We start from the raw sequence: 27,802 nt of genomic DNA, 5'->3' as shown, positions 1-27,802 counted from the left end.
TATTTAGAATTAAATTAGAAATATTGAGAAATACACCAACTATTATTTTGAAACTAAATATTTAGAATTAAATTAGAAATATTTAGAAATACACTAAATATTATTATTAAACTAAATACTTGGTATTAAATGAGACATATTGAGGAATACAATAAATATTATTTAGAAACTAAATATTTAGAATTAAATTAGAAATATTTAGAATTACACTAAATATAAAATATTTCGAATTAAATGTGTGATATTTTGAACCGTGGTCAGCGCTCATGAATTGCCTGCCGTCACTTTCCATTTTGGATGCAATGTTCTCTCTTTTCACTCTTGTTGCCGACGTCACATCTGCCAATTGCCATGTTGTACAGATCAACCCCAAAGATTTGGATTCCAAGTACGCGTACATCCAAGTGACGCACGTGACGCCCGACTTGGACGCCGAGGAAGTGGCGGACAGGAAGACGGAGTTTGAAAAAAGCCACAACATCCGCCGCTTCGTCTTTGAAATGCCTTTCACCGTGTCGGGCAAAAAACAAGGCGGCGTGGAGGAACAGTGCAAACGTCGAACCGTTCTCACCAGTGAGTGACCTCTGACCTCCTCCTGCGAGCTTACAATCCACCGTTGTCACATGTCGTTCGCACATGCGTGAAAGATCTTGATTAGATCGTGAACGTGTCAGCTTGTTTCTCAAGGTCTTTTTTTTTTTTTTTTCGAAAGCGCAATAACACGTGTCGATTGTTTTATGGCCTAAAAAATCCAAAGCGCAGATTCTTATCTTGACTGTGTGTCATCTTTCCCCGCAGCCACGCATCGTTTCCCGTACGTGAAGAAACGAATCCCCGTGAATTTCCAGCAACACGAAGATCTCAGTCCCATCGAGGTGGCCATCGACGAGATGAACAAGAAGGTGGCTGAGATCAACCAATTGTGCTCCTCCAGCGAGGTGGACATGATTCGCTTGCAGCTCAAACTGCAGGGGAGCATCAGCGTCCAGGTTCGAGATCAACTCTATAGAATTATTCATCGAGCAATATCATAACAAATCGGCGCGAAGCAAATTCATCAATGCTTTTATGATGTTTTAAGGCCCTTTAGGGAACTGTGGTACATACAAAAACAGCAGCGCTAGCAATATTAAGCTAGCATCCGCCCTGCGCTGACTTTCGTAGCTATCTATTTGCTATCTATTAGCTATCTACCTCGCTCGCTGGCTAGCTAGCTGGCTATCTATTGGCAATCAATTAGCTAGCTTGCAAGATAGCCAATAGATAGCTAGCTAGCTATCTAACCAGCCAACTATAACGATATACAGCTAGCCAGCTACATAGCTAGCTAGCTAATAGATGGCCAATAGATAGCTAGCTAGCCGGCCAACTAGAAAGATATACAGCTAGCCAGCTACATAGCGAGCTAATTGATAGCCAATAGATAGCCAGCTGGATAGCTAGCCAGCCAACTATAAAGATATACAGCTAGCCAGGTACATAGCTAGCTCGCTAATAGATTGCCAATAGATAGCTAGTTAGATAGATAGCCAGCCAACTAGAAAGATATACAGCTAGCCAGCTACATAGCTAGGTAGCTAATTGATAGCCAATTGGTAGGTTGCCAGCCAACTAGAAAGATATACAGCTAGCCACCTCCATAGCTAGCCAGCTAGATAGATATATAGCTAATAGAGAGCTAGCTAAGTGTGCTCGCGCGCCTTGCTTGTTTTTTTGTTTTTGTGTTTTGTCACTTTGTTGCGTCGTGATATGACGATATGATGTAGTATTTTTAACGAGCCATCCCTCCATTTTCTGTAACCTCAATGTCACTAGTGGTTGTTGCTTTCATTGCCTGATAAATATCATCTTTTTATGCAGGTGAATGCCGGACCGCTAGCGTACGCTCGGGCTTTTCTGGACAACGCCAGCGCCAAGAAGTATCCGGATAACAAAGTCAAACAGCTGAAAGAAGTTTTCAGGTGACATTTCTTCTGTTAACTTTGATCACGTTTTATGAATTATGTTTTAATATTTGTCGTCTTGGCACTTAAGACATTTTGTTGAGGCTTGCGGCTACGGACTGGGGATCAATGAGCGACTCATTAAAGAAGACCAGCAAGAATATCACGACGAGATGAAAGCCAATTATCGAGATTTAGCTCGAGAGCTCGCCATCATCATGAACGAGCAAGTGAGTCCAAAATGTCCCGCCAAAATAAAATGCAATGTTATATAACGCGCATGTTGATAACGCTATTTTCTGTTTTCTCTTGATGCTGACATGAGCAGATTGGATGGTAATGATGCCATTTTAAATCTTGTGTGTTTTTTATTATTATTATTTCATTATTCAAAAAATTTCTCGGCTCTTTAGTTGCCCCCCCCCCCATACAATTTGTGCAAAATGTGTGCATTTCTTCATATCGCCCCTAGAGGGAGCACTGCTACGGTATTAACAATTTTATAATAATAATAATAATAATAATAATCAACCATCATTGATAGAAAGCTAGCTAGCTAACTAATAGATACAGTAATAATAATAATAGATTTCATTTATAATGCCTTTAATATGGCGCGCCCAAATGACACTCGGCCTTCTGTTTGTGAGCACGTCCCATCACAAGAAGAAAACAAGAGCTTTAAATTTTATTTTATTTTTTGGGGGGATCGAGCTGCCGTAGCGCCAAAAATCATCTGCATTCTCATTGAGTCTGTCTGTATCCATTTTGATTTTACTTTCTAGATCAGCACCGTTGAAGACAGCATGAAAAGCCCTCTTCCCGACTCGCTTCACATCTTCAACGCCATCAGTGGCACTCCGACGGGGGCCACTATCCAGGGCATCCCCAGCTCTTCTTCTGTGGTATGAAGGAGCTAAAAGCTAGCAGATATAGCATCAAGGACGCCCCCTGCAGGCATGGAGTAAACAGTTGTCGCTGCTCACTTCAAGGACAACCGACACTCGCACTGAATATTCAGGAAGTCTTGTTTTCAAGTTGATGACGATGCCCTAAGTGACGTCATGGAGGGAACGCCCCTGACCGAAAAAGCAACACACAATGCATTCTGGGTACTTTGTTTGGTCTGAAAACGTCGTTTTGATGGCGAAATTTGAAGGAAAACGACATAAATAACGCGATGGTGAATTGTTGTGTGTTGCATCAAGACTACTATTTGATACTAGTTGACACAAATTCCCAGCAGACAAATCAGCCCATTTCCAACGGAGCTTGGGCGCCATCTTGTGCATTTTCTGGGACGCTACATTGCTGTCATTGACGGCTCGAATTGATACGGAAGGACTCCTTTAATGGATTGCAAACATTTATGCTTTCCTCTTCAGAACTATTAGAATCATATTCATAACTGGATGAGTAAGCATCTCTTCCGAATATAAAGCCATTGTTTTGATTCTGGAGCAAGTCAGTTTGTGAGGGAGTATCCTGGTGTGATGTCACGAACAAGGGGGCGGGACTTTCTGAATCTGCCCAGTTTCGAGCTCATATTGTGGCAGTTTAGGGACACTTTAATTAGTGTTTTTCATTTGACTAAAAATATCATACCGCGTGTTTTGGCTATTTTAGATGCTATAAAACGTTTTTCTGATGTCAGCTAGGAAACAAAAAAATGGTGTCGGTTGTCCTTTAATAGTCTCGACTATAGAGAAGGTGGGCAGGAAGGGAGGCCTGGAATTGTGGATGATATCTCAAAATGATGGGATGTCATTTTTAAGTTTCTCTTCATGGACGCTTATCCTCACGTGACATCATAAGCGTCCATTTTGATCAATTACCTGTCGTTCCATTTTTTTTTCTGTGTGTACAGTCCACTTTTGTAATTCACTATTATTGTACACATGATATTCAGCATATGTGCGTCACCTTTTGTACATGATGTTATATTTCTACAACTTTAGCCTTCCTGTATGTTAGCCAATACGAAATCGCCTCACTGTCATGGAGTTTTGAAGACTATTCAAAGCCATTGCATCAAACAAAAATGTGTAAATAGGAAAAGAAAAAGGAACGTGTGCAATATTTGCAAAGGATGTTATTGCGGAGAGCTCAATACACTGTATAGATGTTTGTTTGTTTTTTAGCTTAATGCCAAAGCGTGGAAGAGTCTGAACCTTGACACTGCGACTACAAGCGGCAGTTTGAGGTGGTTGTTTGAAACTTTTATTGTTCATCCTAATGAATTTCTCTTTTATATTTGAACACCTTTTTTTGTATTTAACACCAATCACAGTTCTGCTGTAAGCTGACGTTCGCCCCCCTCCCCCGCTGCTTTTCTTTTATTCTTGAAATAAAATACAGTGAAACCTCGGTTTACGAACATTACGTTGAACGTTTTACTTTGGCATACAAACTATTTTTCGGGACACACACAATGAGTGATGTGTCGTTCGCGAACGAGCCCGTTCTTCTAACAAGAAAATGGTGGCTGACTTGTTTTGGTCCTCTATTCCCCGCCCCCAGTCTTTGGTTAAAGCCACGTGATTGGTCAAGAACCCAGCAGTGGGGACGGGGGGGTTAAACAAAGAGACAGGCAGACGAGAGTGAGTGAGAAAACACACACACGAAAGGGAGATGACAGAGCTTGAAACGAAAAAAAAAAAAAAAATGTGAAATGGTGAGAAAATTGATAGAAAACAGTGAAATTTGGACCCATTTCAACTTTGATAGTTCAAAAGCAGAGTGTAGACTGCAAGGTAAAAATTCCCATCAATCAGGCTCCACAAATAACCCGCACAAGTCATCTGTACACTTGATGCAAAAAGCGATCAACCCAGCTAAATAGAACACAATTGATGAGGAACAAGGTAAAATGATCGCAAAGAAAGCACTTACAAGGGATCATTCCTGAAGATGGTGAAAAAAAGATGGCTACGTTCCTCATCAAGTGTTTAATGCTGATGAACCCGGCCACTCCATTCCATCAAGCCATTAACGACCATCACAAAGGTCGATAAAACAACTATTATATAGTACAGTTTATTTCTTTAATTATAATACCATAGCACATTTATTATACTTAAAATAAGGTATATTTTGTGTCGTTTTAAGGCTTAGATAATTAGGAAATTATGTTTTATGGGGACCTGGGAACGGATTATTCTCATTTTAATGGGTTCCTATGGGAAATTAATTTTTGGGATACATACTTTTTGCCTTACACACTGTCTGGGAACGAATTCAGTTCGTAAGCCAAGGTCCAACTGTACACTAATTTCTCCGCAGGTGTGTGTGTGTGTCAACTCACACGCTGGGCACAAAATTGTCTTGTTGGGAATGTTTTTTATGGAAGCGTCAGGGACTCGGTATCAGTGATATGAAATCATGCTACCGCCCACCCTAATAAAACAAACTGAATGTCGAGTAAGCATTGGTAAGAAAGAAACATTGTGCTCACTCTAAGTGTGAATGGTCTCCCAATTGAAAGCAGCTTGGTGACACACGCAAGATGGCAGGTGAGTTTTGTCAAAGCCACAGTTATTATTCCATATCACTCATAATTATGTGTGTTAATTTTAGGCACAGATTTCAAGGAGACAAAGAAAGGAAAGAAGAGTCAAGGAAAGGTAAAAAAAAAAAAAACATTTATTTGTACCTTTATGTTCATAAGATCATGATGAATGAGCCATTTTACATTTAGCATGGAATATGGCTATCTATTAGTTAGCTAGCTTACTATCTATTAGCTAACTCGCTAGGTTTCTATCTGAGTTATTCCGGGTTGAGTGAATGCTATTGCGTGTGGCTGCCGCTGCTCACCCACAGAAAAAAACGTATCCTGTGACTTTAAAGTGACCTTAGAAATGAAATTTATTATTATTATATGAGCAATTTAAAGATGAACAATAAATGAGTTCAGTTTGACGTGAGGTAGCCACGTGATTACGGGGTACGAAGTACAAAATAAATACATTTGGAAAAACGTGTACTACATGACAAATTAACAAATATAGTGTGTATTCTATTCATTTATTTGTCCTCTTGTATATTAAACTGGTTATTAGGTTTGGTGGATTCAAGCAGAAGTTCGTACAGTTGTCCTATTTGTTCATCTTGGAAGTCTTTTAATTTCTCCATCGGAATATTGGTTCCGAAATTCCAAGAAGCGTTTTTTTCTTTGACCGATCGCAGAACTTGCGATTGCAGAGTGTTCTTGTAGTTTTGCCATTCCGCCATGAAGTTTTTTACTTCTTCGTGCGAAGCGTTTTTGTGTCTTCTGAATTCGTCTTTGACGTAGTTGTCGCCGAGGGCTCGCAAATGCATCGGCAGGAAGCGATGCAGGACGAGGATCCTTTTGTACAATGAAAACACTTTCGAGGCGTGAGCGCCGGCAGCCATTGTTGATACACCTACAAAATATTCGATATATATTTTTATTTCAAAGAAAAGTCAATGCAGCAAACGATAAAACGCACCGGTTACATGATCATGACTTAGCTCGTCCTTGTCTCTGGCGGACGTTAGCTAAACGGTGTCGGTTAGCGCTCTTGAATCACACACGGAAATACAAAATCTCGCGATATTATGGATTATTACGGTATCCCGTTTGAGCCAATATGGAAATGCCTGTACAGTAGTAGTGTGTCGTTCGCGAACGAGCCGGATTTCTGACGTTAACGAAGAGAGCGGTTCTTAGGAGCCAGAAATGGGAGCCGACTTTTTTTGTATTCTATTCTATCTTTTTGAGTTATTTCCGGGTTGGGTGAATGCTGGAGCGTGTGGCTGCCACTGCTCATCCACTGCAAAACTTATCCTGTGACTGTAAAGTGACCTTGAGAGTTTTGAAAGGCGCCTATAAATGAAATTATTATTATTATTATTATTATTATTATTATTATTATTATTTTAAATGTCATCTTAACCACATGAACCAAAGTTAGTTTGAAGTTGTGCTGTGAAGGAAGCAAATAAGATGAAAATAACCCGAACAAGGCTTGAGGATTGCTCCTTGTGCATTTGCGCAGGATGTGTCGGTCTGCGGCTACCCGCTTAGCATATTTTTCATTGTGGTCAACGAGTTCTGCGAGAGGTTCTCCTACTATGGCATGCGAGGTGAGAAGAAATGTCACGATTTTGCGCTGATTTGCAGGAATCGTTGTTGACTTTGCCTTGCTTCTTTCTTCACAGCTGTCCTGGTGCTGTACTTTAAGTACTTTCTGCACTGGGACGATGACATGTCGACTTCTATCTACCATACTTTTGTTGCCCTCTGCTACCTCACTCCTATTTTGGGCGCCATCGTGGCCGATTCCTGGTTGGGGAAATTCAAGTGAGTGGCCGCCTCAGATTCTCTTTCTTCACACTTGGGTGTCTTACCCGACATGGGAGATGCTCGGTCCAACCCCACAGAGCGATTCAGCAAACCCCCAAGGTTGGATTGAACTACTACTGCAGTAAATACATTTTTAAAATGATAATAATCCTTTTAGTTAGTTAATTAGTTAGTTAGTTAGTTAGATAAAGTTAGTTGTCTTTATTTATTTTCTTTCTTTATTATTTATTTGTGTGTTTATTTATTTATTTATTATGCATTTATGTAGTTCTATATTTGTTTATTTTCTGGTTCTTTATTTGTGTGTTTATTTTATTTTCATTTATTTGTTTATTATAGTTGTGTTTATTTATTTATTTATTTGTGTGTTTATTTTCTGGTTATTTTTTGTATGTTTATTTATTTATTTGTGCATTTTTGTAGTTCTATATTTGTTTATTTTCTGGTTCTTTATTTGTGTATTTATTTTATATATATATATTTTTTTAGTTCATTCATTCATTTGTTTGTTCATTCGTTTATTTATTTATTTATTTATTTACTTGTGTATTTAGTTATTTATTTATTTAAATTTATTTGTTTCTTCATTTACTTGTGTGTTTATTTATTGTCGGGTCAGTTATTTGTGTATTATTTATGTGTTTATGTATGTATGTATGTATGTATGTATGTATGTATGTTTTTTTTTATTCATTCATTCATTTGTTCGTTTATTTATTTATTTATTTATTTATTTATTTATGTATTTGCATTAAAGACTGACATGATGTATTTGTCCCTGCGTCCACCCCAGAACCATCATCTACCTGTCCATCGTCTACGCGCTGGGTCAGGTGGCCATGGCTGTCAGCGCAATCCATGACATCACCGACAGCAACAAAGACGGGACGCCCGATAACATGACCTTTCACGTGTGGGTTTTCTCTCAATTAATAAGTTTCTAATGTCAAGTGTGGAAATCAATGACTTGTTTTGAAACACTTTATGATTATTTTATTATTATTATTATTTTTTTTTTTGTGTTGACATCCAGTGTCATGTCAATGGTGGGCCTCTTCCTTATCGCTCTTGGCACCGGGGGCATCAAACCTTGCGTGGCTGCATTTGGTGGCGACCAGTTCAGTGACAACCAGGTGACTACATGACTTTATTGATTACACATGATGTCATTGGGGTAATAGAGGTAAGGAATAGGCGTAGAAACCAAAACAGACCGCCGAATGTTCAATGGTTGTGTATAGACGCCCCTGGACGTCCCAAGCACCAACAACTATAAAACAACAGAATGTAGACATTTTCATTGTTGGTCCTTTTTAATAATAATAATAATAATAATCATAATCATAATCATAATAATCATACGAAATAACAATTTCAATCAATTTCTATTTAAACAGGACTTAAATATTAAATAACAAAAAAAAAGCATAATTAGATTGAAGATTAATACAAGGTTGAATATTAAAATACAGCAATTAGAAGGTGCCAAATTTTGTTTTTATAATAATAATAATAATCCATTTCATTTCTAAGCGCCTTTCAAAAGTCTCAAGGTCACTTTACAGTCACAGGATACATGTTTTTTTGTGAATGAGCAGTGGCAGCCACATGCGCCAGCGTTCACTCAACCCGGAAGTAACTCAAATAGATAGAAAGCTAGCTAGCTAGCCAATAGATAGCTATATAGCGAATAGATAGCCAGCTAGATAGCTATATAGTTTATCAATAGCTAGCTGGATAGCCAGCCAGCCAGCTAGATAGCAAATAGCTAGCTAGCTAGCTAGTTAAATAAATCGAGAGATATTCAGACTAAATGCAGATTTCTTTTTTTGTTTGGCAATTTGCATACTCGGCACGGCAGCCAATCAGAAGCCTGTTTTGTGCTTCGGACTATACCGTGACTGTAAAGTGTACTTAAAAGTTTTGAAAGACGCTTAGAAAGAGGAGTCCACGTTGCTTGTAGTGGTTCGCTTGTAGATTTTGCTTTATTGAATAAAACAAAACATTTGATTTGAAAAAAAAACCCTGTTTTCTTTTGTCATGAAGAAGTTGTCGGCCACCCAGGCCTGAGACGTTTTGAAAGTTGTACGCCCCGGGCCTCCGGGCAGACGTTATTTCAAACACTGCTGTATGTTTTGAATACCCCAAATGCAGGAGAAGCAAAGACGGACCTTTTTCTCTGTGTTTTACTTGTGCATCAACGGAGGCAGCCTCTTGTCAACCATTATCACTCCCATTTTGAGAGGTAAGCAAGTTTGACACAGAAAAGCAAGGTTAAAATAGATTTGATCTATTTTAATATTAGCTGGCTAGCTGTGTATATTTATATATTTTCATATATTTTATGCGTCAGCTCAAGAATGTGGCATCCATACCAAGCAGAGTTGCTATCCCCTCGCTTTCGGGGTCCCCGCTGCTCTCATGGTGGTCGCGTTGGGTATGTTTATCTCTTTGGACAGTACAGACCAATCCAATGCGTCGAATTGTATTGTAATATCTTTGAACTGGATTGGATTGGATTAGCCTTTATTAGACCCGCTGTGTCGAAATGTACATTTCACAGCGGCAAAGTTATGAAAGGAAGAGGAAAGGAAAGGAAGAAGTAGAAAAACAAAATATAGGAGCTGCTGTAAAGTTAGCCACTCTCGCGGCACCATTTTGAAGTCAAAACAACAACAAAAATTTCTGCACTCTCGTTGTTGCATGAAGCAGTTCTAGAATCTACAACATCTAGATGAAAAATAGGATCAAAACGTCCTTTTCACCAGTGAATCAGGGAAGTCACGGTGAAAAGTGCACGTCTGCTACAAGCTAAATGTTGAAAGCAAACAAAAAGCTGTAGCATCCATTGATGGAAAAAAAATCCTGTCTCATATCTCCTGTCCCATGTAAATCCGCTTCAGTTCCAAGCCGCGACAGTTTCACATGAGTGCTCCGTTTTTCTTATCGCGGGCTCCTTAAGCCATGCATCCATTTCAGCCGCGGACTGTCCAACAGCACCCACCATTCCGCTAAACAATGCGGAGCTGTGAAAATGCTGCCCAATACAGACGCAAAAAACTGAACGTAGTCATTGCCTTTCTCACCTTCTATAAATGGATATATGGATGATTCAGCCAACTGCATAATAATAATAGCTAGCTAGCTAGCTAGCTAGCGAGATAGCTAATAGATAGCAAATAGTTATCTAGCTAGGTAGCCAGCTAGATAGATATCTGGCTGTTCGTTATCTATTAGCCAACTAGCTAGCTTTCTATCTCTTTGAATTATTCCGGGTTGAGTGAATTCTGGCGCGTGTGGCTGCCGCTGCTCACCCACAGAAAAAAAACCTGTCACTGTAAAGTGACCTTGAGAGTTTTGAAAGGCGTTTAGAAATGAAATGGATTATCACTTTGCTGCTGTGAAATGTACATTTCTCCACTGCGAGACTAATAAAGGCTAATCCAATTCAATCCAATTATTATTATGATTAATAATAATAATGATAATAATGTGACCGGCACAGTGGTGTTCATCGTCGGCAGTGGCATGTACTACAAAGCCGAGCCCCAAGGAAACATCATGATGGATGTTTGCCGATGCATCGGTGTAAGTCTGTGTTTTGTTTTGGGGAGCGTGGATGGTGGGGATTCCTCAGGTGTCTGTCCTCTGACATTGTTTTGTTTCTTTTGTTTGATTCGCTCTCAGTTTGCCATGAAAAACCGCTACAGGCACCGAAGCCGGAGATATCCCAAGAGGCAACACTGGATGGATTGGGCAGAGGACAAGTATGACGTAAGGTTGGCTTCACTTGTCCCAATCGGCAAGTTTTAACTCATTCACTGCCAGACGTGTGCAAAAGTGTGTCCACTCCAGTGCCAGGGTTTTTGTCATGGTCCCTTGAATTCCACGACCCATAGAATATGGAGTTTTAGGACGACATAAACATTCAATACAGCGTACATATTCATTATCATTTGCTAGCTATTTGCTATCTATTAGCTCTGGCTGGCTAGCTAGCTATCTGGCTGGCTCGCTAGCTATTTAGCTAGCTATCTATTCACTATCTGGCTGGCTAGCTAGCTAGGTATCTGTTGGCTAACGATTGCCTAGCTAGAAAGCTTTCTATCTATTTGAGTTACTTCCGGGTTGGGTGAACGCTGGCGGGTGTGGCTGCCGCTGCTCACCCGCAGAAAAACTTCTCCTGTGACTGTAAAGTGACCTTGAGAGATTTGAAAGGCGCTTATAAATTAATAATTAAATATATTATTATTATTATTATTATTATTATTATTCAAAATGGAATGTGAAATGTAGATTTCTCCACTGCGAGACTAATAATAAATCAAAATTATTATTATTATTATTATTATTTCATCAGGAAAAAAGAGTTAATTCCTAAGTTGTACGGGTCTGGAGTTATCTGAGCTTGAAATGAGGGCGGCTGTCCAAAATACAATGCAATACATACATATTGGTTTATATAGCGTTTTAACAACAAAGTGCTAACATGGAAAAAAGGCAAATGCTGCCCCCTTGTGAAAAAACATTGCCAGAGGCCATGACCAGCGCTTTATCTGCACCCAAGCAAAAAAAAAAAAAAATTCAAGAATGACGCTCTATGTCAATTCCCGAATAATTTTGTGAAAGGCAGTGAATGAGTTATTAATGGCAATATTTTTTATCAGCAGTGGTTTATTTTTAATCTCTTGATTCTTTCTTTCTTCCTTTCCTTTGCAGAAGCTGCTTATCGCTCAAATCAAAATGGTGCTGAAAGTGCTCTTCCTCTACATTCCACTACCAATGTTTTGGACTCTGTTTGACCAGAAGGTATTTGACACTTTTTTTTTAACTTTCATCCAATTAAAAAATGTTGAATGTTGATTTTATTTATTGTATTCTATTTGTGATTATTATCGTACCTATGATTGTCTGTGACTGTAAAGTGTCCTTGAGAGCTTTGAAAGGTGCTTAAAGTGAAATCTATTACTATTATTATTATTATCATTATTATTATTATTTTTTTTTTATTATTATTATTAGTAGTAGTAGTAGTAGTAGTAGTAGTAGTAGTATTGTTATTGTTGTTATTTTTATTTTATTTTATTTTATTTTATTTTATTTTATTTTTTATTTTTTATTATTGTTTTTGTTTTTATTGTTGTTGTTGGTATTCTTATTCTTATTATTATTAGTATTATTTTATTTTAAATTTGCAATATGGTCAAAACATTCACTTGAGCAAAAGATGTTTAAACATTGCACCATCCGTTAGGTTACAGCCACTTCCAAACACTTTTTTATTTATATTTTATTTTGAAGGGTTCCAGGTGGACTTTGCAGGCCACTACTATGGATGGAAATTTTGTAAGTTGACCATTTTAATGGTGACGAGGCAAAAATGTGTGTGTATTGCATTTACTAAACTACGTGTAATCCACAGGGAGCTCTCGTCATCCAGCCCGATCAGATGCAGGTAGGCCTGAAGTCAAGTGTTGAATCATGATGTGTGTGTGTGTGTGTGTGTGTGTGTGTGTGTGTGTGTGTGTGTGTGTGTGTGTGTGTGTGTGTGTGTGTGTGTGTGTGTGTGTGTGTGTGTGTGTGTGTGTGTGTGTGTGTGTGTGTGTGTGTGTGTGTGTGCGTGCGTGTGTGTACGTATTGCACCAGTTTCACTCTAAATCTGTCATTTTAAAAGACTGTTAACCCCATCTTGATCTTGACCCTGGTGCCCATCATGGACAGTCTTATCTACCCTCTCATCCAAAAATGTGGCCTCAATTTCACGTGAGTAACTAAAGATTTGCTTGCAAATAAAATTGGGATCGTACCATTAGCAGGTTGGACTAGAAATACAGAGACTGGAAGACTGACAGATGGTCGTATATTGCTGTGGACATTAGATACAGGCGTTTAAAAATACAGTGAAACCTCGGTTTTTTTAATTTAATTGGTTCCCAGAAAGTGTGGGTAAGGCTTAGAAAATTAAAAAGTAGAAAATGATGTTTTAAGGAGACCTGGGAACAGATTATTCTCATTTTAATGGTTTCCTATGGGAAATTAATTTTTGGGATAGACACTTTTCGCCTTACACACTCTGTCTGGGAACCAATTAAGTTCGTAAGCCAAGGTCCCACTGTACTCCTCATTAAAGGATCACAATGTTATTTTCTTGATTAGGCCTCTGAAAAGAATGACGGTGGGGATGTTTCTGGCGGCGTTGGCCTTCGTCTGCGCCGCTCTGGTTCAGGTTGAAATTGACGTAAGTATCGGCGAAGGATGTGTTTTGACGTTGTTTTAAAATGTGTATGAGACGCGACTTGTTTTGTGGCCCGTGAAAATAAAAAAGTAGCACAGTGGTAAACAAAACCAGTAAAATGACCTCGATTGCTTTTTTTTTTATTTTAAGAAATCACTGCCCACATTCCCATCAGCATCACAGAGTCAGTTGAAATTATTAAACATGGGGGCTGAAACACTTCAAGTCAAACTGCCTGTCAATGTGCAGCTGGAGATCCCTCCAAATCAGGTATGTCATGACATTATCTCTTGAAAATTACATGAAAAATGGCTCTCTATTCACACAAATGTACAACCACTGTGTTTATTCTTATTTATTTTTTAACCACACATGACCATCCTTATAAACATATTTTAGGGCTCACTTTTTTATCTATTAGCTAGCTGGCTAACTATCTATTAGCTATCCATCCAGCTGGCTGGCTATCTATTAGCTGGCTCGCTTGTTAGCTGGCTGTCTATTAGCTAGCTGGCTGGCTGACTATTAGCTAGATGGCTGGCTATCTGTTAGCTATCTAATAGCTAGTTAGCTTTTTATTTGAGTTATTCAGAGTTGGGTGAACGCTAGCGCGTCTGGCTGCCGCTCACCCACGGAAAAACTTCCTCTGACTGTAAAGTGACCTTGAGAGTTTTGAAAGGCGCTTGTAAATGAAATGTATTATTATTATTATTATTATTATTATTATTATTATAACCTCACATTACATGACAAGTTCCATTGAACAGGAAGTCGCCATCTTGAATCAAAAAAATTGATAATCATCATCATAATTAATAATCATAATAATAATTAATAATAATAATACATTTCATTTACAACCGCATTTCAAAACTCAAGGTCACTTTACAGTCACAGGATCAGTTTTTCTGTGGGTGAGCAGCGGCGGCCACATGCGCCAGCATTCACTCAACCGGGAATAACTCAAATAGATCAAGTTAGCAAGCTAGCTAATAGATAACTAATAGATAGATAGCTAGTTAGATGACTAATCAATAGCAAATAGATAGCTAGCTAGGTAGGCAGCAACCTGTGAACCCGTTCAGCCGGGAATAACTCAAATAGATCAAGTTAGCAAGCTAGCTAATAGAAAACTAATAAACTGCTAGCTAGCTAGCTAGTTAGACAGCTGATAGGAAATAGCTAGCTAGGTAGCCAGCAACGGTGACCGCGTTTAATCGGGAATAACTCAAATAGATCAAGTTAGCTAGCTAGCTAAAAGAAAACTAATAGATAGCTATTGAGCACATTCCAAGACTTTTATATTTCGTGTGTGTGTGTGTGTGTGTGTGTGTGTGTGTGTGTGGCAGGCCAGTGAGCAGTATTTCCCATTTGGAGATCAAGTAATCAATGTGACCGTGGAGGGTCGCGTAGGAGTGACAAGAACACTCTTTTTAACCGAAGGAGTGCGACAGACACTTTTGCTTCCCGCAAACATCTCGCGAGAGTGGCTGATGGTGAGTTCCATGCAATTCAATTGCGTCAAAGCGCCTCTAGGGGGCGTAGCAGATAAACATTCACTTTGTGTTTGTTAGACTGAGGACCTGAAGGGGAAGCCGCAGCAAGGAAACAACGCCGTCAGGTGCGTGACGTGTCATTTTTGTGTCAGTCATCGCTAGGCCTTCAGTGATGCTATGTCTGAATCAATCCAGATTGAAGACAAGTGTGGTGTGCTTTACTACAAATCCACCAGAGGCGACCATTAGCCAGGAAATAACTCCGATCTTTCTGAATAATGTCCATTTTTTTTCTTGAAAAGTCCGTCTTGAAAATGACTTTAACACTAAATCTCATAGCAATCGACTGCGTGATAGAACCAGAGGGGGGGGGGGGGAGTTTGTGTGTCATTTAGCCTCTGAGTCTCTATTATAAATTTTGAATGGATTTTGACTTACGACCATTTCGATTTACGGCCGTTTGCTTGGAACGGAACTCGGTCGTAAGTGGGAGGTTACCTGTATTTGGAAGCGGCGCAACAGGGAAAAGGAAGCTGAAATACAAATTTGAATTATTTCATGGACAAACTATAATTAACATCAGTCCGTGATTCAGATATTTTTAGGCCAGCAGAGAAGGCTTTGTAAGCCTTGACAGTCCGCCATTGGTATCATTTTCCATAGCGTTTTTCATTTGTATTTGATTTTTTCAGATTTATAAATGGAATGTTCACAGGAGTAAACGTATCCATAACTGGAGCTGAGCCCATTTCACTCCAGCCGGAATATTATTCAAACTATTCCCAGATTAAAAATGGAATGTAAGTACAGCAAAAGTTGACAGACCGTCATCAACGGCAACCTTAATAATGTCGCTAATGGACAAATTGCATGATTCTGCATCTCTTAGCGCCACATTCACAATAAGGAGCGGGTCGGAGTCGTGCGACTACAAGAGGGAATTTGGATTCGGAAGTTCGTCTACTTTTCTGATCCACAGCACGTTCAACTTTGGGCCTTCTGTCAGTTTGTAAATGTTCTCACGTGTATTCATATTTCAATGTATTCATTTTTCTTTCTTTCTTTTTTTTTTGTTAGTGTCACGAGTCAATTAGCGCAGTGGAAGATATTAAGCCCAATTCGGTTCACATGGCCCTCCAGATCCCACAGTACTTTTTTATTACTGCGGGCGAAGTCATGTTTTCTGTCACGGGCCTGGAGTTTTCCTACTCACAGGTAAAAACATTCTGTATTGAACCGTGTATTTGTGACTTGTCGATATTGGAGAATTAACTAACTATAAAAGCAGACTTGACTTGATTTCACCTCAACATAGTTCAACGGCACCAAAATGCAACAACTCAGGGCACAAAGCCACAAAGGATTTTTTTTTTCCAGCAGAGGAAGATATACTATACAGTGATCCTCGGTTTACGAACCCCTTGGTTTACAAACTTTTCGGTTTACGAACATTAAATTTATGAAAATTTTACCTTGGCATACAAACTTTTTTCGGGATCCACATGGAGCTGCCTCAATGAGTGATGTGAGCCCGTTCTCCTAACAAGAAAATGGCAGCCGGCTTGTTTTTGTCCTCTATTCCCCGCCCCCAGTCTTCGGTTAAAGCCACGTGATTGGTCAAGAACACAGCAGTTAGGGGAGGTGGGTTAAACATTAAAGAGACAGGCAGACGACAGAGAAAGAGTGACTAAATGGATAGAAAACAGTGACATTTGGACTCGTTTCAACTTTGATTGTTCAAAGGCATGAGTGTAGACTGCAAGGTTAAAATATCCCATCAATCAGGCTCCACAAACAACCCGCACAATTATGGCAGAGAAAGCACCTCCAAGGGATCATTCTTCAAGATGGTGAAAGAAGAAGGCTACGTTCCTCATCAAGTGTTTAATGCTCATGAAAGCGGCCACTCCATTCCATCAAGCCATCAACGACCATCACAAAGGTCAATAAAATGACTTTATTTTACAGTACAGTCTTTATTTATAATACCATAGCACATTTATTATACGTAAAATAAGGTGTATTTTGTGTAATTAGAAAGAAAGTAGAAAATTATGTTTTATGGGACCTTGGAACGGATTATTCTCATTTTAATGCTTTCCTATGGGATTTTTTTTTGGGATACACACTTTTCACCTTACACACTCTGCCTGGGAACCAATTAAGTTCGTAAGCCAAGGTATCACTGTACAACATAGTTCAAATTATCAGCTATTTTCTACAAATATGTTTAATTTGTGTTGTTTATTTCTACCCATATTTTAATTGTTGTTTCCAAGGCGCCAAGTAACATGAAAGCGGTGCTGCAAGCAGGCTGGTTGTTGACTGTCGCTATCGGCAATTTCATCGTTTTGATCGTGGCCGAGCTTGCCAAGATACCCTTACAGGTAAAACAAAATGGAGAATTTCATCCCACAGCCAAAAATTGCAGTCATGTGACGAGATAATAATGCCTTCTTCCTCCTCCATCTTGAAAGTGGGTGGAATACGTCCTCTTTGCCTCGTTGCTGATCGCCGTCTGTTTCATCTTCTCCGTCATGGCGTACTTTTACACCTACATGGATCCCACCGAAATTGAGGCCCAGTTCAAAAAGAACGACAAGGATGACGACAAGGATGACAGAGCACTGAAACAAAAGAGGAACTTTCCCAGAGACTTTATCCAGAGTCCTCACGAGAAAGATGAAAACAAACAAACTCAAATGTAAAAAGAAAACAACAAAACTGTGTGATGATGCTTGAAACTATTATTTCCGTTTAAAATGCACTGTTCTACTTTGATAGTCTTCTTTAGTTATGTAACATAATATAGCAAACGAGCTGGCTATCTATCTAGCTAGCCAGCTATTTACTGTCTATAAGCTTTCTGGCACCTTTCAAAACTCTCAAGGTCACTTTACAGTTATAAGATAAGTTTTTCTGCGGGTGAGCAGTGGCAGCTACACGCGCCAGTGTTCACTCAACCCGGAAATAATTCGAATAGATAGAAAGCTAGCCAGCTAGCTAATCGATAGCTAATAAATGAAGTATTTGTTTTTCGTTACTTCCCACTACTTCAGGTTTTCGAGAAAGGACAAAAAGCATACTAGTGTACTGCATGAATAACGAATAAAGTAAATGCTCAAACAATTTTATCCAGATGTCACGAACATGAACTTTTATCATAATTTGTGTTCGTCTGTGACGTAACTGACGGGTGCTGACGTCATCGGCACACCGCACTGATCTTCGTTGCAATTGGCTGCGCTCACTAAATGAAAGTGACATTAACAAAGATGGCGCCGCGAGAGCCAGAAAAGCCTTGAGAGCAACAAACCAAACAACTACATAACACTGCATGTTCGGAGACTATTTGGGAATATTTCGTGGCCGACACTCTGATTTGATAACGGGATGATTTGGTGTATATTTCTAAGGCCCGTAAAGGACTTGTAATTTAAATTGAAGCGCAAACGAACTGTTTGCCAACTAGCAGTTGAAGTAGCTTAGCGTGGCTAGCGTTAGCTCACTGCGGAAGGGGGACGCGGTTCGAAGTGCAAGGCGACGACACAAGTCGAGCCTTAGTTTGTAAAGCAAACAACTTTTGCTTACGACACGGTTACTTACGACCGCGTCGTCTAAAACAGACGTCGATCGCTGGAAGAGGAAACGAGGGAAGCCGTCCTCTTCGCTTAGCTGAGTTGAGCTGACTGACGCCATGGCTCACTCCCCGATACAAAGTGGGCTACCGGGGATTCAGGTAAACTTTCAGACATTACAAATAACACACAACACTTTTTCCTGCATTTCTCACTGCTCGTGTTTTTATCATCTGGTGTCACCGATGAAAAGGTTTCTTCAGCCGTCATCTGTACTTCTTTGAAGGTGTCAGACGTTCTTATCCAAGAAACTTCGTCAGCAAACTAAAGTCTGACTGGTAGTTTAGGCCCTATATATATATATATATATATCCCTACTGTGCTATGATAGGTCCCTGCTAACCTTCAACGATAGGTCGACATAATCCACCTATAATTGATATGTTGTTAGGTTTACAACTAAATTAACTCATGTCATGTCATCAGAACTTCTCTAAACATGTTTTTTTTTTGGTACAAAACCTCTTTTTTAAAGGACAACCGACATCACCGGACAAGTTGTGTCCATAATTTGTAAAATGGCTTCAAATGACTTCTACTGAGGGTATTTTACAAAGATATTTTACGTTTTAAGACTCGCACTGAATATTCCGGAAGTCTTGTTTTTGAGTTGGTGACGAGTCCGTACATGACGTCACTGAAGGAACGCCCCTGACCGAAAAAAGGACACATTGTAGCAGTCCTTCCATCACGTCAATGCATTTGGCTGTACTTGGCTGGTCTGAAAACTTGGTGTAGCACCAAAAAAGAGGCAGAAGAGGGCGACAAAGCTCTGTGTCAGGAATTAATCAGCCTGTGGAAACGGGCTGATTAATTCCTGACACGGAGCATTGTCGCCATTTTCTGCCTCTTTTTGGTGCTAGAGATACCTCCCCCCCATGTATGCTTTCCTCTTCAGAACTATTTGAATCATATTCATAACTGGATGAGTAACAAGAAAGCATATTCTCCAAATCTGAACTGTATGAAGCCATTGTTTTGATTCTGGAGCATGGCAGTTTGTGAAGGAGTATCCTTGCAGTCATTTTTTATTGGTGTTTTGCATTTGACTACAAATATCAGCTTGCGTGTTTCGGCTATTTTAGATGCTATAAGAAATGGTGTCGGTTGTCCTTTAAATCGTAGCGAATTGCGAAGCTGTTAGTGGCGAGGGCGTGGCCTTTTGGATGGCATAACATGATGTGTTTGCGGTGCACACGGGCGAGTGTCTAACAAAGCTTTAGCCAGTGGCCGTAAATGTGCTGACGGCAACGATGGTGAGTACATTCCCACCGTTGGTGTACTGTACTCCCACAATGCACTTGTTTTTTTTTTTTTTTTGTGGAGGATGAGCTCCACATTGTTTTCACCTGGATAACCGAGGGCACTTACCCCGACTAATGCACTTTTTATAAGAGCAACAACTCGGCCGTCCGATGTTTCCCTACCACGCATTAGCTCCTTTACTGTAAACTGTCCTCTTGGGATGGACGCTCATCAGGAATTAGCTTTGTGTGCTAACACTTTACCGTCATAGGGCCGGGTTACCTGCTACGTGGAGGAATTTACATTTCACAGTAGTAAAGTGATGAAAGAGGAAAGAAAGAAGTGGAATGTTTATGTAGTCCTAAAACTCAGTATTTGCTATCTATTAGCTATTTCGCTGGCTATCTATTAGCAATCTATCCAGCTGGCTGGCTATCTATTGGATGTCTATTGGCTAGCTAGTTGGCTGGATATCTATTGGCTATCTGTTAGCTGGCTAGCTGGCTATCTATTAGCTATCTATCCATCTGGCTAGCTATCAGCTAGCTGGCTGGCTGGCCATCTATAAGCTATCTAATGGCTAGCTAGCTTTTTATTTATTTGAGTTATTCCAGGTTGAGTGACCGCTGGTGCGTGTGGCTGCCGCTGCTCACCCGCAGAAAAACCTGTCCAGTGACTGTAAAGTGACCTTGAGAGTTTTGAAACGCACTTATAAATGAAATGTATTATTATTATTATTATTATTATTATTATTATTATTATTATTATTACATTTGGCATCGGAGCGTGCGTTGAATATCAGTTTATATAATGACTGTTCTTGTGGTTTTCATGCGAGAATCTGAAATTTTGATTGGGACTTTAGCAAGCATCATGGAATTTCACAAGTTTGATTGGCTTTCACGGACCGAATGAAATGATGTGGTGGGCCAGATTTGGCCCCTGGGCCTTGACTTTGACACCAGTGATTTAAGGTGTGCCTCATACAGCGGTACCTCAGTTTTCGACCATAATCCGCTCCAGAAACCTGATGGAAAGGCAATTTGTTCAAAAACCAAAACAGCTCTTCCCATTATAATCAATGTCATATTTTTTAATCCGTTCCAAATCTAGAAGCAACTTTTTCATAGCACTTTTTCAACTATTTTACAGCATAAACTGTTTACGTATATAATAATAGGGCAGGTCATTTTTAAAGTACTCTAAAAACAAACTATAATATGCTTTATTTTCACCAAATCTAACGTTAACATGAACATTGGAACATAAAAACGTCTCTGTCTTACCCTGCCTAATTTTGACACCTATGGTTTAACGCTCTAAGAGGATCTTTGAATTTGATGTCTCACGCGACGCGTTGCCTGTTTCCTCACTCAGAACCTCAAAGCCGATCCGGAGGAGCTTTTCACCAAACTGGAGAGGATAGGCAAAGGTTCCTTCGGCGAGGTGTTTAAAGGCATCGACAATCGCACTCAGAAGGTGGTGGCCATAAAAATAATTGACCTGGAAGAAGCCGAGGATGAGATTGAAGACATCCAACAGGAAATCACGGTTCTCAGCCAGTGCGACAGTCCTTTTATCACCAAGTACTTTGGATCCTATCTCAAGGTGAGCTCATCCTGTATTGAACTCGGAGCCCGCGGTGTCCTTCTTAATTTCTCATAAATATTGCAGTCGCGGGTGGTTCGGCGGCTACGCTAATTCAAGCGGACAGAAAAAAAAAATAAAATAAAAAAATCAATCCGCTTGTCAAATAAAGTTGAAAATGTTTACATTATTATTATTAAGTCCCGTGATGTTTCATGAATGCCTCTTGTGTATATATATTTTTTTCAGGGAACAAAATTATGGATTATTATGGAATATCTGGGCGGAGGGTCTGCTCTTGATTTGGTAAGTGGACCCAAATCAAAATAAACAACAAAGATCATTTCACACGCTTGATTTCATTTGATTTCAAAACTCAAATCTTGATGCGTTTTGGCAGTTGGAACCGGGCTCCCTGGATGAGACGCAGATTGCCACCATTTTGAGAGAAATCCTCAAGGGCCTGGAATATCTGCACTCTGAAAAGAAAATCCACAGAGATATCAAAGGTCAGAGGTCAAAGCGGTGATTGCTCTTTGGCTCAACTTTCTTTCGTCCCATTTAGCTTTTTTTCCTTTCTCTTGATTTTATTCTTATTTTTTCCTCTCTTCACTTCTACCCATCTATCTAGCTAGCTAGCTAGCTACCTAACTAGCTATCCATATGCTATCTATTACTTATTTAGCTGGATAGCTAGCTATTTAGCTAGTTATCTATTAGCTATCTGGTTGGTTGGCTATCTAGCTACCTACCTATTGGCTATCTATTAGCTAGCCAGCTAGCTTTCTATCTATTTGAGTTACTTCTGGGTTTAGTGCAGGCGCATGTGGCTACCACTGATCACCCGCAGAAAAACCTATCCCGTGACTGTAAAGTGACCTGGAGAGTTTTGAAAGGTGCTTGTAAATTAGTTGTATTATTATTATATATATTTTTTCTTATCTCCAAAAAACGGGAAATATGATTTTGTTCAAACGCACCCAAAAACGTAAAAAAAAGAACGCGATGAATTAACGCGTATGTGGAATTGTCGCGGGTTGGAATTGAAGCAGATTTACATGGGTCAGGAGATCTCTCTTTGTCAATGGATGCTACAGCTTCATGTTTGCCTTCAAAACTTGTAACAGGACGTGCGCATTCCATCACGACGTCTCTGATCCACTGGTGAAAAGGACGCTCTTTCATCTAGAACTGATTCATACAACAAAAAGGGTGAAGAAAGTGTTTACGATTGAATGACTGTTTCCTTGGTGTTGTGTCACATTATTTGTTATTTTGTTTGTTTTTGACTTCAAGATGGCTGCCGCGTGAGTGGCTGCCTTGACAGCAGCTCCTGTATTTTGTTTATGCTGCTGTGAAATGTCAATGTCTCCATTGTGAGAGATCTTCATCTAATCTAAATGTAAATCCTTCCATTGCAGCTGCCAACGTGTTGCTGTCGGAACAAGGTGACGTGAAACTGGCCGACTTTGGCGTGGCGGGCCAGCTGACGGACACGCAGATAAAACGCAACACCTTTGTGGGGACTCCTTTCTGGATGGCGCCTGAAGTCATAAAACAGTCGGCGTACGACTCAAAGGTCTCAATTTTTATTGTTGTTGCGTGGAGAGCAGGAAGTAACAAACGTGACAAGGTGGAGGCAAGAAATGTGAAAAATGCCATCTGCGTAACTGAGGACATTCATAAGTCAACTACAAAATGGCTGAATTTGGTCATTATTTTACCTTTTTTCATGGAAATGGTGCGATTTTTCGGATTTATATCTGAGTCAGCGAGTCTTTATCTACGCAGGCGGACATCTGGTCGCTGGGAATTACGGCGATCGAACTGGCCAAAGGGGAGCCTCCCCACTCGGAGCTCCATCCCATGAAGGTCTTGTTTCTCATCCCAAAAAATAATCCTCCCACGCTGGAGGGGAACTACAGTAAACCCCTGAAAGAATTTGTGGAAGCTTGTTTGAATAAAGAGCCCAGTTTTGTAAGTTGACAAGTCTACTCACCGTCGTACTTTCGATTACAGTGAAACCTCAGTTTACGAACCCCTTGGCTTACAAACTTTTCAGTTTACGAACGTTACATTTATGAACATTTTACCTTGGCATACAAACTATTTTTCGGGGTACACATAGAGCTGCCACAATGAGTGATGTGTCGTTCGCGAACTCCTAACAAGAAAATGGCAGCCGGCTTGTTTTGGTCCTCTATTCCCCCACCCCCAGTCGTCGGTTAAAGCCACATGATTGGTTAAGAACGCAGCAGTGAGGCGAGGTGGTTTAAACATTAAAGAGACGACCGAGAGAAAGTGAGAAAATGGATAGAAAACAGTGACATTTGGACTCGTTTCAACTTTGATAGTTCAAAAGCAGAGTGTAGACTGCAAGGTTAAAATTCCCATCAATCAGGCTCCATAAATAACCCGCACATGCCATCTGTACACTTGATGCAAAAAGCTATCAACCCAGCTAAACAGAACACAATTGATGAGGAACTCGGTAAAATGATCGCAGAGGAAGCACCTAGTGTGTTTAATGCTGATGAAAGCGCCCACTCCATTCCATCAAGCCATCAACGACCATCACAAAGGTCAATAAAACCACTTTATTATTATAAGTACAGTTTAGTTCTTTAATTATAATACCATAGCACATTTATTATACATAAAATAAGGTATATTTTGTGTAGTTTTAAGGCTTAAAAATAGAAAGTAGAAAATGATGTTTTATGGGGACCTGGGAACGGATTATTCTCATTTTAATGGTTTCCTATGGGAAATTAATTTTTGGGATACACACTTTTCGCCTTACACACTCTGTCTGGGAACCAATTAAGTTTGTAAGCCAAGGTATCACTGTATATGCTTTTTATTTACCTTTTTTTAATTTTCAGAGGCCAACGGCCAAAGAGCTGCTAAAGCACAAGTTGATCGTCCGGCACGCCAAAAAGACCTCCTATCTGACGGAATTGATCGACAGGTACAAGAGATGGAAAGCGGAGAAGTCCCGAGACCAGTCCAGTTCCGACGAGTCCGACGAGTGAGTGAGTCGCCGTCGCCAGAGGGCGCCAAGCCAAAAAACCCACTGGGCTGCGTCCGTTACAGGGAGACGCAAGGACAAGCGTCCGGAGGAGACGCCGCCGCCGCCGCGAACGATGATTGGATCTTTAACACCATCAGGGAGAAGGACGTGAAGAAGGCGCAGCAAAACGGGGCCCTGCAGCCTGCCCACTTCAAAATGGAACCGGTAAGATCGTTTTCAGACAGTTTATGGAACGAGAAGGACTTGGAAGTACACTGATACCTTGGCTTACGAACTTAATTGCTTCCCAGACAGAGTGTGTAAGGCAAAAAGTGTGTATCCCAAAAATGTATTTCCCATAGGAAACCATTAACATAAGAATAATTCGTACCCAGATCCCCACAAAACATAATTTTCTACTTTTCTAAGCCTTAAAACTACACAAAGTATACCTTATTTTATGTATAATAAATGGGCTATGGTATTATAATGAAAGAAATAAACTACTGTATAATAAAGTTGTTTTATTGACCTTTGTGATGGTCGTTAATGGCTTGATGAAATGGATTGGCCGCTTTCATCAGCATTAAACACTTGATGAGGAACGTAGCCTTCTTCTTCTTCTATCTATAAAGCCATTTTGTATTACATATATTGTGTTGTATTGTATTGTATTGTATTCCCTTTAGCGCGGATGCATACCCATTCATTGCCATGCCAGATTTCCAACTTTTAATTTTTAATTTTTAGGTTTTACCGGAGCAAGAGAGTGCCAAGAGGCCTCTTTCGCAGAGCTTATCATCCATCTTCTCGCCGTTGTTTTCCGAAGTAAGTCACAACACCTCAACACGGCGGCCGTTTGGAATCAAAACAAGCACAACCGGTACCGGTCTTAACGGATCCTCTGTTGCGACTGCAGCTGAAAGCCAAAGGCCAAACCAGCAACGGCAAACCGGAGGCTGCCGAGGCCTTGCAGGAGGCCATTTTAGTGGCCGAAGACATCCACCCGGGCGTGTGCGACTCGCTGCTGGCCGAACTACTGCAGAGACTTCAGAGGTAACACTCGCGTCGTGCCGGAATGTTACAACACCTCACAGAATCGATACAAAAATCCACTAACTATTATTGATCAATTTGAGATACCTTATTTTCCGGTGTATAAGGCGCACCGGGGTACGGAGAACGGATTAGGGCATTTACATGGAAAACGTGTCTCGACGTACACATTTTTTTCTAGTTAAGATTTTTTTTGAATGAATTAGTTTTATAATAATAATACATTTCATTTCTAAGTGCCTTTCAAAACTCTCAAGGTCACTTTACAGTCACAGGATCAGTTTTTCCATTAGCTAGCTAGCTAGCTTATGGATAGCTAATAAATAGATAATGAAATCAAGGCTTTTGGGTGCGCCTTATACACCGCAAAAATACGGTGTGTGTCAATTTTAGAGAATTGAATCTTGACTTTCGATATCTGCACCGTAAATATTCTCAAAGCTACTTTACGCTATTTATTTTTGAGTTTTCAAATGCTAAAAATTGTCTAGAGTTTTGAAAAAAAAAGGATTTTTTCAAGTGACAAAATGTCCCGGATTGTGTCATCCACGTCAGGTTTTCTGTGCCTCAGACTGCTGCCACTCATTGAGGATGAAAAACTTTTATTTTGAAGGGTGTGCGCGGTTTCTTTTTTGTTTTGTTTTGAAAACTCAGGTATCCTGCTTTTAAGGTCCTTTTAGGGGTGGAAAGAGATCAACCGGATAGGTTGTACAAAGTTGTAAATAAGCACATTTCTACAGATTCTACAACAAAAACGGTCATCAATAATATCATCAATCATCATAACGTGATTGTAACAAATGGCCAAAATGCACACTGTCGATAATATTGGTGGTTGAGGTCAATATTTTGTGACAATAGACAAAAAAAGCCACATGTGAGATTGCCTCTTGAGAGTTCGGACCACGCTTTGATTTTTGTTGCGCCGATTCTGCGTTTGTGTACTTTCAAAATAAGTCCGTCATTTCACATCAAGTAACAACAAACAATCAAACAAAAAAGAATTGATTCGCTTTTGCGGGCCGAATAAAATGAGGTGGCGGGCCACATTTGGCCCCCGGGCCTTGACTTAGACACCTTATATAACCAACCACTGCTGGATTAGCCAGTTAGCAACTAGCAGCCATTGAATGCATGGGACAGTGCAGCAATAGGACACCCGGTGGTCAGTCGGCGGCACGTATGCGTTGTAGCACACGGCTAGCAGGAGGACGCTACCCGCCTTGATTGTTGATTTGAATATTCCCGAGACAATGCGTGACGGGGAAAAATCCCAATTTCGGATGCTTTGCTGGATGCTCGGATTATTTTTTTTTTTTTGCCACATTATCGCGTAAACTGAATTAAGTACTGTATTTTCTGGAATATAAGGCGCACTTTTCAATGAATGACATTTTTTAAAAATCCTATACATAAGGTGCACCGCATTATAAAGGAAACCCTTAAACGAATAACATTTTTCAAAAACATTTTTCATACATAGGGTGCACCGCATTATAAGGCGCACCTTCAACGAATGACATTTTAAAACGTTTTCCATACATAGGGTGCACCGCATTATGAGGCGCATGGTCAGCTTTTGACAAAAATCTTTTTGTTGCGCCTTCTATTTCAGAAAATACGGTAGTGCAAAGCCAATGTTTCCAGTGGACTGATTAGCGTAGCTGCTGTGCGATTTGATTTGGTGCCATGTGACAACTCATTTCAACAAAGTTCTACTTTGCACATTTTCAAAATACTCATTTTTATGTGTCCTTTTTTTTATTTTTGGGGTGTGTTGCACTTTGATTTATTTTTATTCGATTGCTAAATGGTGGTACTTATCGAGGCAAAAAAAAAAAACCAAGGCTGCCTTTTATTGTCATTTCCGCGTGAGTGTTAAACGGCAATAAAACACGGCGTGACGGCGGCCATGGTTATGTCATAATGTCTTCGCACATTGTACTATATTCTTCTTTCAAAAAGTATTTTTATAACCCCACAGGAGCAGTATTATTTAATAGCGCTAGAATAAAAACAAATCTGGTTATGTGTCCATAAAGAATCGCTAAACACTGGAAAAGAAAATGTACATTTTTATGTGACGACGTTTTGTTCATTGGACGCGGACGGTGCTGTTGGGATGATTGGACCATGTCAAAAAATGATGATGACAGAAATTAAAATAAATACATAAAAAATCTAGCACTGATCTTTTAGCATTTTTGTTGTTGTTGTTGTTGTTGTTGTCCTCCCATTTACACTGAGCGTCCTTATATGA

At 39.9% G+C, this 27,802-nt stretch overlaps 4 protein-coding genes across 11 annotated transcripts in view; 3 read left to right on the top strand and 1 right to left on the bottom strand.

Moving 5' to 3' along the window:
* Positions 1 to 4,328, top strand: part of LOC148894223 (dedicator of cytokinesis protein 9) — a 59,605-nt gene extending 55,277 nt beyond the window's left edge. For 4 of the 8 annotated variants that reach the window (XM_089001962.1, XM_089001956.1, XM_089001961.1 and 1 more), the window contains 5 exons: positions 363 to 573; positions 799 to 989; positions 1,861 to 1,961; positions 2,035 to 2,173; positions 2,729 to 4,326. In XM_089001962.1, coding sequence (XP_088858088.1) covers positions 363 to 573; positions 799 to 989; positions 1,861 to 1,961; positions 2,035 to 2,173; positions 2,729 to 2,854 — 768 coding nt within the window. In that variant the 3' untranslated portion in view covers positions 2,855 to 4,326. Of the gene's footprint in view, positions 1 to 362; positions 574 to 798; positions 990 to 1,860; positions 1,962 to 2,034; positions 2,174 to 2,728 lie in introns of all 8 variants that reach the window. The other 4 variants (XM_089001953.1, XM_089001955.1, XM_089001954.1 and 1 more) reach the window with 2 other exon arrangements.
* Positions 4,329 to 5,319: 991 nt separating this feature from the next.
* On the top strand, positions 5,320 to 18,150 carry slc15a1a (solute carrier family 15 member 1a). The gene is made up of 23 exons (XM_089001967.1): positions 5,320 to 5,455; positions 5,520 to 5,566; positions 6,965 to 7,052; positions 7,128 to 7,269; positions 8,066 to 8,185; positions 8,306 to 8,405; positions 9,427 to 9,517; positions 9,626 to 9,709; positions 10,778 to 10,860; positions 10,960 to 11,046; positions 11,992 to 12,081; positions 12,574 to 12,618; positions 12,695 to 12,727; positions 12,947 to 13,035; positions 13,429 to 13,510; positions 13,658 to 13,777; positions 14,857 to 15,003; positions 15,082 to 15,128; positions 15,696 to 15,803; positions 15,893 to 16,004; positions 16,081 to 16,218; positions 17,283 to 17,390; positions 17,481 to 18,150. Exons 1-23 carry the CDS (start codon positions 5,449 to 5,451, stop codon positions 17,709 to 17,711), a joined length of 2,199 nt encoding a protein of 732 aa, XP_088858093.1. The 5' UTR covers positions 5,320 to 5,448; the 3' UTR covers positions 17,712 to 18,150.
* On the bottom strand, positions 5,790 to 6,509 carry sdhaf3 (succinate dehydrogenase complex assembly factor 3). The gene is made up of 2 exons (XM_089001974.1): positions 6,416 to 6,509; positions 5,790 to 6,349 (listed from the first exon to the last, which is right to left on the bottom strand). Exon 2 carries the CDS (start codon positions 6,336 to 6,338, stop codon positions 5,970 to 5,972), a length of 369 nt encoding a protein of 122 aa, XP_088858100.1. The 5' UTR covers positions 6,339 to 6,349; positions 6,416 to 6,509; the 3' UTR covers positions 5,790 to 5,969.
* A 116-nt stretch (positions 18,151 to 18,266) lies between the features above and the next one.
* On the top strand, positions 18,267 to 27,726 carry stk24a (serine/threonine kinase 24a (STE20 homolog, yeast)). The gene is made up of 11 exons (XM_089001969.1): positions 18,267 to 18,742; positions 21,264 to 21,494; positions 21,723 to 21,779; positions 21,874 to 21,982; positions 22,895 to 23,052; positions 23,265 to 23,450; positions 24,359 to 24,504; positions 24,570 to 24,711; positions 25,237 to 25,314; positions 25,406 to 25,542; positions 26,098 to 27,726. The coding sequence occupies exons 1-11, from the start codon at positions 18,701 to 18,703 to the stop codon at positions 26,129 to 26,131; spliced, it is 1,320 nt and encodes a 439-aa protein (XP_088858095.1). The 5' UTR covers positions 18,267 to 18,700; the 3' UTR covers positions 26,132 to 27,726.
* Positions 27,727 to 27,802: the final 76 nt, after the last annotated feature.

The sequence above is a fragment of the Hippocampus bargibanti genome, linkage group LG08 (assembly GCF_051943395.1).
Source record: "Hippocampus bargibanti isolate YZ-2025 linkage group LG08, ASM5194339v1, whole genome shotgun sequence".
Lineage (NCBI taxonomy): Eukaryota > Metazoa > Chordata > Actinopteri > Syngnathiformes > Syngnathidae > Hippocampus > Hippocampus bargibanti.
This window is presented reverse-complemented; position numbering and strand designations above follow the sequence as displayed.